General features: G+C 38.6%; 1 protein-coding gene and 1 long non-coding RNA gene across 2 annotated transcripts in view; one reads left to right on the top strand and one right to left on the bottom strand.

Moving 5' to 3' along the window:
* LOC142932981 (uncharacterized) overlaps positions 1 to 11,156 on the top strand; it is a 285,143-nt gene that overhangs the window by 263,446 nt on the left and 10,541 nt on the right. The gene's annotated exons all lie outside the window — the stretch shown is intronic.
* LOC142932713 (uncharacterized) lies at positions 153 to 7,539 on the bottom strand. The gene is made up of 2 exons (XM_076076730.1): positions 7,040 to 7,539; positions 153 to 4,192 (listed from the first exon to the last, which is right to left on the bottom strand). Exons 1-2 carry the CDS (start codon positions 7,230 to 7,232, stop codon positions 2,880 to 2,882), a joined length of 1,506 nt encoding a protein of 501 aa, XP_075932845.1. The 5' UTR covers positions 7,233 to 7,539; the 3' UTR covers positions 153 to 2,879.

Genomic DNA, 11,156 nt, shown 5'->3' with positions numbered 1-11,156 from the left:
CCGGTTCCGCTGATACGTGGTATGTTACCTACAAAATAAAAGCACTTATACTAATACAAAATCGTAAATTCTTATTCCAATCTTAAGTTACCCTCCATCTTTTCCAGATGTAACAGTTGTAGGTAGGGCATGGAAAGAGACGACTCAAGTGATTGTTTTCTAATATTTATTTGTTTCTGTAGAAGACAAAATATCACCAATTGTTTGCCTTCTGATCATTTTCTACACCTCTGCTCCCTCAGCAACACAAAACGGAACTGTGTGATTTCATTCCTTTCCTTCAAATACACAAAGAAACAACAACTTGACATTACAGTATGTCCTCGGGTTAAGGATGCACATTACTAGTCAAGGGATACAAAAATCACCAAGGAAAACATCTAACCGAAATCATAACACATTTTCTCAAAACCATGAAGAACAATATACAAGAGGAAAAACAGGGACACCTGGTGGTTAAAGTAAAAAGTGTGTGGGACTGGGTGACAGAACAGAGACAATAGAAATTATAACATTTAACAAATAAAAAAAACACTTGAGAAAGTCAATGCATAAACACATTAATTGCCTTCTGGTATTTTTCTGCAATTCTGCTCTTAAACATGCAAAATAGCAGAATTTATACAAGGAGATGTTTACCAAAATCGATGCAGTATCTATCTAATCTATGCATCTATGGTCATATGACACAGGACGGCCTTTAGTGTCAGAAAAGGCCCCTAATATTTACAAAAAAACAGCAAACTTTTATTTCAACAGTAAAAAAGAACACTATAAAGCTTTGTTGGGATCTGCCAGGAGAGGGTTTGATTAGCAGCAAGTAAAAAATGTAATTAGTGACATCAATAAATTTATGAATATCAATTGGATTATTAACATTGTCAAGTAGAGTTGAGATCGCAGAGGAGCTGCGCTAAGTAAAAAAGCATAAAGATGGGACTATAAAGATCAGGCCAAAGAACACAGCACTTATACGAGTAGAAATTTAGTATAATCTAAGAGTTGATTCGTGCATTTATGTATTGTGAATTAATACGAAGCGATTTAATAATCATAATGCGATTGTAATAATGATCCTGTTGAAATATGTCCTGATTAATGCCGTGTTCACACCAAATCACGTCATTCGCGCCGCCGGTCTTGCCGGGGACTATTTGTGCTCATTCGTGTGAATCACGCTGGACGCGCCGGAGAGCTGTCCGCCATTAACCATGGAAAAAATAACCTATATTTCTGCTTAGTACGTGTTGTGGAAGTCCCAGATATCAAGGGAAATTAAACACCGTCATGTCTGGGTTCATAACATTGTCCAGAGGAGCTCCGTGGATTTTATTGAGGTGTATTCACTGTGTCTAGCAAGCCACACATCGGCTGGTTTACTACAGCTGTATGAACACAAAATAAATTGATTTGGCTGTGATTTAACTGCAATAAACCGACAAAAAGGGCTACGTAATGGCGCCGATTTGTACTTGTCTTCTCAATGGAGCTCGGATCGATCGGTGCTAGGCTATGGTAACATTGTAGCAGCTCCTTCAACACTCACAATAACGTCATCTAGACGTAAATACGGCAGCGTCTTTTTCATTGTTTGTACCATATGGTTTACACACACACATTTATACAGATAGTTTGGTCCGGTCTCTATTGATATGAGGTATCGTAGAGCTCTGGGATGAACACAGACGGCTACAGTATTTGTTTCCTGATTCAACAACGGCAGGACGTCAGTGATGACAGGGGAAGGATCTCAACGCTGATAGACTATCACGCCACAGTGTCAAGCCATTTTTTCGGCGAAGTTGAAAAATGTCAACTCACGCGTTTGGGGCGAATTCGCGTCAATCACGCCGCGCCATCGCAAATTTGCGTCACTCCAGTCTCATCGCGTCTGTACTTTGTATGTAATCTACTCGCCGTTTGGTGTGAACGCAGCATTACTCGAACTGAAATGACCGGCTGTGTGCAAGAGTGAAGCAATCAAGTTCCTATTTGACAAAATAAGGAAGTGTATCCTGTTGAGGCAATGAATGAGATCATGATCAGCTAGGTGAGGAGTGTGGAAATGATGATGGCTCAACAGGACAATAAAAAGAGAAGACTTGGATCATCGAGTGGGGATTCGGCTTGCGACATTGTTCAGGACAAGCATCGGAGGACTTCGTCTCTGCTCACGGCAAAGAGGACACCGATCAATTTTCACATCCCCCCTGCATGAGCAGGTGAAGCAGGATACTGATTTCTGTGGCTTTGTACGGCGTCAAGAGGATCGCAGAAGAAATGTCTTCATCCTGGCAGGAGGAGGCCGGTGTCATGCAAAGGCCTGGCGAGTCATCCCTTCCTACACCACAAAGGATTTATTCTTCAAAAATGGACTGTCACCCAGCCTCAGCTGAGTAAGAAAATAATGTAATGAAATCAAGTAAAGTAAATATTTGAGCTGTTGCTTTGCCCCCGCAAATACACATCTAAACTGCATTTAAAGAAGACCTGAGAATTTATTAGTAAAGTAGACAAAAGCCTCGAGATCACTTCGTAGTGGTTGGTGTGTTTCTTTGGACTTGTTCAATGGAATTTCTCCTGCTTGGGACCGGGGACCGTGACCACGCTTTGTCAGCCCAGAGGGGAGCCTTCAGGATGAGTCAGTACCTCCAAGTCTGAGGCCAAGGTTTTCCAACAGAAATCGATGGATAGCGCCAATTAAGTTGGAAGTGAGTCACTGCCCCAAGCAAGGGAGTTCAAATATCTCAGGGTCTTGTTTACAAGTGAGGGAATGGGATTAATGTAAAATTCATCAAAACCGGAACAACTAAAGGGGCTTCTCTCACGTGTGACTTATCATGTGCACCTTCAGTTCTGCATTGCACACACATCTTTCATCACAAACGTTTCTCTCCTGTGTGCGTTACCATGTGTCTCTGTAAAGTTTCCCTCCGTCCAAAAGATTTCTTACAGACTGAGCAGCTGAAAAGTTTCTCTCCTGTGTGGACTCTCATGTGTCTCTGTAAACGTCCACTACGTGAAAAACATTTATAACAGACTGAGCAACTGAAAGGTTTCTCTCCTGTGTGGATTCTTATGTGGCTCTTCAGATTTCCACTTTCAGTGAAACCTTTACCACACTCTGAACAGCTGAAAGGTTTCTCTCCTGTGTGGATTCTCATGTGTTTCTTCAGATTTCCATTTTTAGTGAAGCCTTTCTCACACACTGAGCAGCTGAAAGGTTTCTCTCCTGTGTGACTCATGATGTGTAACTTCAGACCTGACTTGCGCTTAAAACTTTTATGACAAACTGAGCAATTGAAAAGTTTGTCTCCTGTGTGGACTCTCATGTGTCTCTGTAAACGTCCACTATGTGAAAAACATTTATAACAGACTGAGCAGCTTAATGGTTTCTCTCCTGTGTGGATTCTTATGTGGCTCTTCAGATTTCCACTTTCAGTGAAACCTTTACCACACACTGAGCAGCTGAAAGGTTTCTCTCCTGTGTGGATTCTCATGTGTTTCTTCAGATTTCCATTTTTAGTGAAACTTTTCTCACACACTGAGCAGCTGAAAGGTTTCTCTCCTGTGTGACTCATGATGTGTAACTTCAGACCTGACTTGCGCGTAAAACTTTTATGACAAAATGAGCAATTGAAAGTTATCTCTCCTGTGTGGACTCTCCTATGTCTCTTCAAATCTTTCTTGAGGCAAAATCTTTTCCCAAATTCAGAGCAGCTTAATGGTTTCTCACCAGCACTACATCTTGAATCACTGACAGACACTTCATCATTATTCAGAGAGTTTAAACCTGACTGAGGTTCTCTGGTCTCCTTCCAATCATCACTGTGTTCAGTCTCAGGTTCAACAGAGTCTCCAGTCTTCCCATCAGTTTCTGGTTCTGGATGTATATCTGGATCTGAGTTTTTTCCTGGTTCTGGTCCTCCACAGTCCTCTCCATCAGCATATATTTCCATCCGTTCAGTTTGTCTTTGATGAAGCTGTGAGTACTGAGCTTCCTCTTCACTCTTCACAGAAGTGAATGAGAACTTGATATCAGCCTCCTCCAGCCCTTGAAGCTGTTCTCCCTCCTGACTGGTCCAGAGTTCCTCCTGTTCCTCTTTAATGTGTGGGGGCTCTGGGTCCTCCTGGTCCAGACTGGAGCTCCACGCCTGCTGCTCTTCTTTAACCACCACCAGCTGCTGGACATCTGTGGAAAATAATGAAATACATACACACCTTAGAAAACTAATTTCATGTTAACAACTAATCCACTGATATCACTACTTTCCTATAATGTGGGGAGACATGTTGCACATTGTTTTAGGACATATTCGGACCTCATTCAAACTTAAACAAACTAAGAACTGATATGTATTTTACCTGGCTGTGAGAAAAAGTTTCTCTTTGGGGGAGTTGTTCTTGTTAAAAAGCTCATGTGTTATTTGCTGCTAAAACATAATGAAGCATAACCTAAGGGTGACTGTTTAACGAAAATGATGATGATCATGTAAAGATAAAAGCCTGCTTCTCTCTGTCTCTGCGAGAGTTAGACATTGTGTAAAAATATCAAATTTGCACACCAACTGCATAAAAACAGTCGCCAAATGAAGACTGGGGCTGGAAAATTTCATTAAAAATTTGATTCAACCAAGAAAACAATCATTATTAAAGTGCGATAAAATAGCCTTTTAATTGACTGTGGTTCTGCAGAGATGTCCTGGTCTACTAGTCATATTCTACAGATTTAAAAGAACATATGTTTGGTACAGAACTTAGAAAAAAATAATATATGTTTTTCAATGATATCAGAGTCTGGACTCCCAATTCCAAGCTTCGAAGTACACAAGTCTGTACTTGGTATTAAGAAAGGACTCTGGCGACGGCTGTAGTCCAAGATGGCAACGGCAAAATCGAGGCTTCATAACAGCGGTCCACAAACCAATGGGTGACATCACGATGACTACGTCCACTTCTTATATACAGTCAATGCTCGCGCTACCGCTGCCAGCAAGACCAAGATCCTCCTGGTGGCACTGGCAAGTGTCAGGACAGCGGCAAGCGAGCGGCACTCATTCGGCAACCGTCAAGAAGCTGCTGAGCAGACGGAGCCACATTTCTTGGGAATACCCATTTTTGTTGCGACAGGTTAGCTGCCGTAAATCAGTTTTATGATCATAGTATGGATTTTAGTTGAGTCACAGAGGAGCTGAGATTTTTCCTTTTGTCAATACTTAAGTGTACGGATAGATAGATAAACAGATAGTGTAAGTCTAATGTAGGCCTATTTGTAGACTTAATAATTACAATATGCAATACTGCTGTACTATACTGAATATTGTTTTACTACTACTATATTTTCCTTCATAATATGTTACCCTTGTATACTATAATATTTATAATGTACAGGCCTATTTTTTTACATGTTTTAAAATGTTTACCATATCATGTTATTCAATTCAATTTTGTATAGCCCAAATTCACAAATCACAAATTTGCCTCAGAGGGCTTTACAATCTGTACACATGCGACATACTCAGTCCCAGGACCCTCACATCGAAACAGGAAAAACTCCCCCAAAAAACCCTTTAACAGGGAGAAAAGAGGAAGAAACCTACCGTTACACTGTTATACCACCACTATGTTACTTTACTTCTAGGAGACTGCACTGTTAGTCTAAGCACAACACAAGTATTATTTTTCCACCAGGTAAACCTGAATACGCACACCTTTCTTAAGTGTAGCAGTGATTATAACTGCACAACTATCTAGATTCTAATTAACTGAAGAAAGAACTTTTTTTTCTACACAGAGCTTAAACCCTTGAATATAAACAGGACCCATTGAAATCGCATGGGAAATGTAACTCAGCAACATTATGATTTAGGCCGTTTTGAAACAAAAACAAAAAAAATACAGTCTTTACTATTATTAGGACTACTTTAATAGTCATAGATGATAATCAGCTGCAATAATAAGATAAGAGTTTCCCCTTTTTTGTGTTTCACTTTTTCGTGGCATGTAAGCAACTGCAGAATGCAAACTGACTGACAAGTAGTTATGCCTACATGTAAGATTAAAAAAAAAAAAAAAAATACAAATCAGAAAATACCTTCACTCTTCGTCTGCTTATATGTAGGTGTCAGTAGGTGCCACAAGCTGCCAGTGCCAATAGTTGTCACGGGACTGCCACTAGTCACTGTCACTAATGTCAGACAATTGCCACCTAGTGGCACTCCTCTGACCAGTGGCACTCCTCTGACAACTAGTGGCAGTCCTGTAACAAGTGGTGGCACTGGCAGTTTGTGGCACCTACTGACACCTACATATAAGCAGAGCTAGAGAGAAGATATTTTCAGACAAGTACTTTTAGATTGGAGTTTCTTCAGTTTCTTCAATTTTAAAACGTTTTTATATATATACTTTTACATTTTAATAAAACAGATGATTTATTTTCATTAATTTTAACGGATTATTGACTATAAAAGTAATTATTTGGAAAGAGTTTATTTTATTCCATTTTCTTTCAAAACCTGCAAAATCATACTTAAATGAAATGGATGAAAAACAAAAAAGTACAACGTGGTTACTCTATTTAGGACGTATAAAGACAACGGGTGGCTCAACTAAAATCATAAAACTGATTTACGGCAGCTGACCCTTTCGTAACAACAATGGGTGTTCTCAGGAGCTTCACCCGACTGAAGCTCGACAAAGCATTGGTGTGTCCACCTAGCTTTGCATAAAGAATGGTAACCATGAATTATCAGACAATAAACATTTAGCAGAGAAAAATCCTCTTTTACTCATCAAAGACAAAACTACAGTTTGATTTAATTCATGTGATTATTATGTTTTTAACATGTACTTAACTCTTATGTGACATGAACAGATTTTAGATTTCAACAGGCTGCACATGCTCATCTTTGAGACACTTTCATGAGTCAGCAAACATCTGAACTGCAACATATGTGCTGGTGTTATCAAAAAGAACAAACTTGTACTTTATGTTGAAATACATTCTGTCATAAAGATGCTGAGTGTTTAATGAACCAACCTGCTCCATGTAGCCGAAGCTGAGGGTTTAAATCACCGTCCAGTAGTTTCCGTTGTCGCTCGTTCTCCTCTTTTGAACGAGAAAGCTCCTCCTCATACTCTGCTATCGTTCTTTCAAACAGACCAAATATCTCTTCAGCAGCCGCAGTTAGTCGCTGGTTGACAAAAGATCTCAGCATTTGGACTTTAGACATTTTCACACGACAGAAACCTTTTCTCCACACAAACTCTCTTACTCTACATTAAACTCTGACTAGCGCTGTGTTGCTAACTTCCGTCCCCGTCTGTGTGTTTCCAGCTAGCATGCTAAGCTAACTTCAATAGCTTTGTAGGCTACCGGGAGATGAGTCAGAGGAAAAACATCCAGAAAAAAAGGTGAAGAGCTAAAAGTCCATTCAGACAGGTTTATCCAGACGTACAGAGACTCTGATTGATCAGTACTGGTGGAGCTAACGGATACTTTATCAACACAACAAAGAGACTCTGCTGTTCCCACTAACGTTAGGCGCCATATTGCTAATGGAGGAAAATCCGGTTCCGCTGATAACGTGGTATGTTACCTACAAAATAAAAGCACTAGAATACTATTTACTACAATAAAAAATGGTTTATTATTATTCCAATCTTAAATTACCCTACATCTTTTCCATATGTAACAGTTGTGGGTAGGGCATGGAAAGAGACGACTCAAGTGATTGTTTTCTAATATTTATTTGTTTCTGTAGAAGACAAAATATCACCAATTGTTTGCCTTCTGATCATTTTCTACACCTCTGCTCCCTCAGCAATGTAAAACGGAACTGTGTGATTTCTTTCCTTTTCTACAAATAAACACAGAAACAACAACTTGACACTACAGTATGTACTCGGTTCAGGGTGCACATTACTAGTCAAGGGATACAAAAACAACCAAGGAAAACCTCTAACCTAAATAATAACACATTTTCTTGAAATACAATATACAAGAGGAAAAACAGGGACACCTGGTGGTTAAAGTAAAAAGGTGTGTGAGAAATTATAACAATAGACCAGGGGTCGCCAATTGGCGGACCGCGGTCCGGATCCGGACCCAGACGCCGTTGTATCCGGACCCAGGACCTAAAACCCATTTTATTTTGACAGAGCGATTCTATTTTAACCGGCGCAGCTTTTTCAGCCTTTACGGCACTTGTTCAGCGTGCAGGAAACACACCGACCAAGGGTACATCCCAAGTCTCTTAATTGTCATTTTCTCGCTCCTCGATCCTCCTCGGATCCTCGGAGCCATGACCGAGGACCCAGGAGAACAGACTTCCAGGAAGTCTTTTAACGGCCGACACACCCCCTCATTGTTCATAAGTCATGTGATTGGACGCTGCAGCCGATCGGACTGACTGACTTGAGTTTCATACCAGAGTGAAGACGGATCACAGAATAAACTCAAGCTTTATATTTGATTAGGTTTCTGATTCACCATCTGGTTTAAATAAATGTTTATTGTAGACTGAACAACAAAACGACCACAAACAACTTTCTTCATTTATTAGAAAGATTTGTGTTTTCATGATCTGATGTTTCCCTCAATAACTTTTATTATGAATACAATTAAAGTCAGAGAGAGCTGGAGAGACTAAACACTTTTTACATCATTCCTGAGTGTTTGATGAGTTTTATCATTTAAGAGAAACAATAATCATATTCTGGGTTATTTAATAATGACGCCACAGTCACAATTTCAAAATGTACAGACGCAAATAATTCATAAATAAGACGATCGCATTCCGCCGGTAGAAATGGATCCTGAGCTTATAAACAGAACACAGGACACAGTTTGTTAACAGACTGCAGAGAGAAACACCTCTAGTGGTGATTACTGTGTGTCTTTATTAGTTATTAGTATTATTAGTTACTAGTATTAAGTACAGTGATCATGTGTAGAGACACAAACATCTCTCCAGCTGTTAAAGCCGACTGACAGCTGATCCAGCTGTGATCAGCTGATCCTCCATCATCAGAAACAGATGTTGCTTCATGTGATGCAGCTGAGGAAAGGAGGTCTCATGTCTCTTAAAACATAATTCCTCGTTCCTCTCTCCTTGCATGGTTTCCTCCATGCATCCCTGGTGGGAGGGACTAAGACGCAAGGAAAGGACGCAAGTGAGGGAAACGGGGATGCAATTAAGAGACTTGGGATGTACCCCAATGCGTTATAAATCACATCACGTGATGCAGCTCAGCCAATCAAATATGGGTATTCTGACAAGTTTCCCGAGTGAGATGTACACACACCGGGGGAGAGACGAGGAAAGAGAAGGAAGAGCAGGAGAATAATACGTGAGTCAGAGAAGTTAGTTCACATGACGTTCTCCAAAGAGAGAACAGTGTTCAGAGAGACCAGAGTCTTTAACCATGAATGAACAGACTCTTATAGGTTAATTCTTCACACGGACAGTTTATAACCAGTGTGTCTCATATGTTTAGAGACCGTGACGATTATTTAAAGCAGTAAATGAAGCGACACTACGAGACAAAGCACAACTCTTTTGAGCAAACGTACCCACTCACATCTAAATGAAGACAGAAAATAAACCCAAGAGTCCAATATGATCAGAATCATAACACATGAATTCACTGACCAACAATGATGTAAACAGAGATAATAGAGCTGAAACAAGTGTTATAACCACACATAAAGTCCATGCAGAAACATTTCTCTTTTTAAATTACAAAAATATAATATTGTGGCTTTTTTATTTACATCACTTCACACCTGAATGAACTGAATTTAAAGCTGCAGGACAATTCAGTGAAATTAATTTGTCTAAAATGAATTACTTTATTTTAAGGTGCACATTTTTGAAAATCTTTCTGTTATGTCAGTTATTCTTTAATCCAGCTCTTATTTTACTTGAAATGAGAAGAACATTTATTTATGTATTGATATGTATTATTTATAATCCATCCATTTGAAAAGTGAGAATAATAATTGTTAAAATATAATTGATGTGTACTTTCTTTATTTGATTTGACAGTTGTTGACTACACAGAGACATTGTTACTACTAGGCTTCTTGAATATATATATATAGAAATGTGATAGACTCTGAATTATAAGTCGCTATGGATAAAAGCGTCTGCTAAATGACTGTAATATATATATATATATATATATATATCACAAAATAGCGCAAGTTAGATATTATTGTAATGTTCCGGACCTTTGCCCGAGGACATTTTCTCAATCTGGACCTTTTGGAATTTTAATTGAATACCCCTGCAATAGACAATAGAAATTACAAAATTTAACAAATGAAAATACCTACTTGCAGAAAAAAATGTCAAACACACTAATTGCCTTCTGGTATTTTTCTACAATTCTGCTCCTAAACATGCAAAATAGCAGAATTTATACAAGGAGATGAATGCCAAAATGTATGCAGTATCTATCTATCTATCTATCTATCTAATCTATGGTCATATGATACAGGATGGCCTGCAGTGTTAGAAATGGCTCCTAAAAATTACAAAAAAACAGCAAACTTTTTTTTAACAGTAAAAAATAACATTATAAAGCTTTGTTGGGATCTGGCAGGAGAGGGTTTGGTTATTGCTTTCAACCGCATCTCATGAGCTTCTTCACTGGAAAGAGTTTATTTTAAAGTGGTTTGAAGTAGTTTACATTTAAACTATTTAAATATATGTGTTTGTACATGTGTTGTCTTACAGTTCCATGTGAATATATGAGTGACTTTTCACATGTGACATGTTTTAAATGTGATGCTTTCAAAAGAAAAGAACAAAAATAAAAAGTAGTTCACAAGAAGAAGATACAAATATCAAAGATCAGTGTTCAGATTACAGAAAAATAGATTATAGACTTAAAACATATAAAAGTGATGTAAGTAATCAATAACAGAGTTCATTCACATTTTAACTTGATCTCATGTAACTTGACTTTTAATGTTATTCTATTGATATTTCATGTAAAAACGTATTTTGTTTCATATTGTTTCAAACATGTTGTCACTTTAGTGTGTTTGATTTGTAAAGTTGTAAAGGGGATTTTTTTATTCCACAAAATAAAAACGTTAATATGAGACATTTCCTACAGCACCTGAAGGCACCACAAGAGCCCGCTAC

The sequence above is a fragment of the Anarhichas minor genome, unplaced genomic scaffold (genome assembly GCF_050575085.1).
Source record: "Anarhichas minor isolate MPS153535 unplaced genomic scaffold, ASM5057508v1 ptg000058l, whole genome shotgun sequence".
NCBI lineage: Eukaryota > Metazoa > Chordata > Actinopteri > Perciformes > Anarhichadidae > Anarhichas > Anarhichas minor.
Note: the sequence above shows the minus strand (reverse complement) of the source record. Positions and strands in the feature narration are given on the sequence as shown.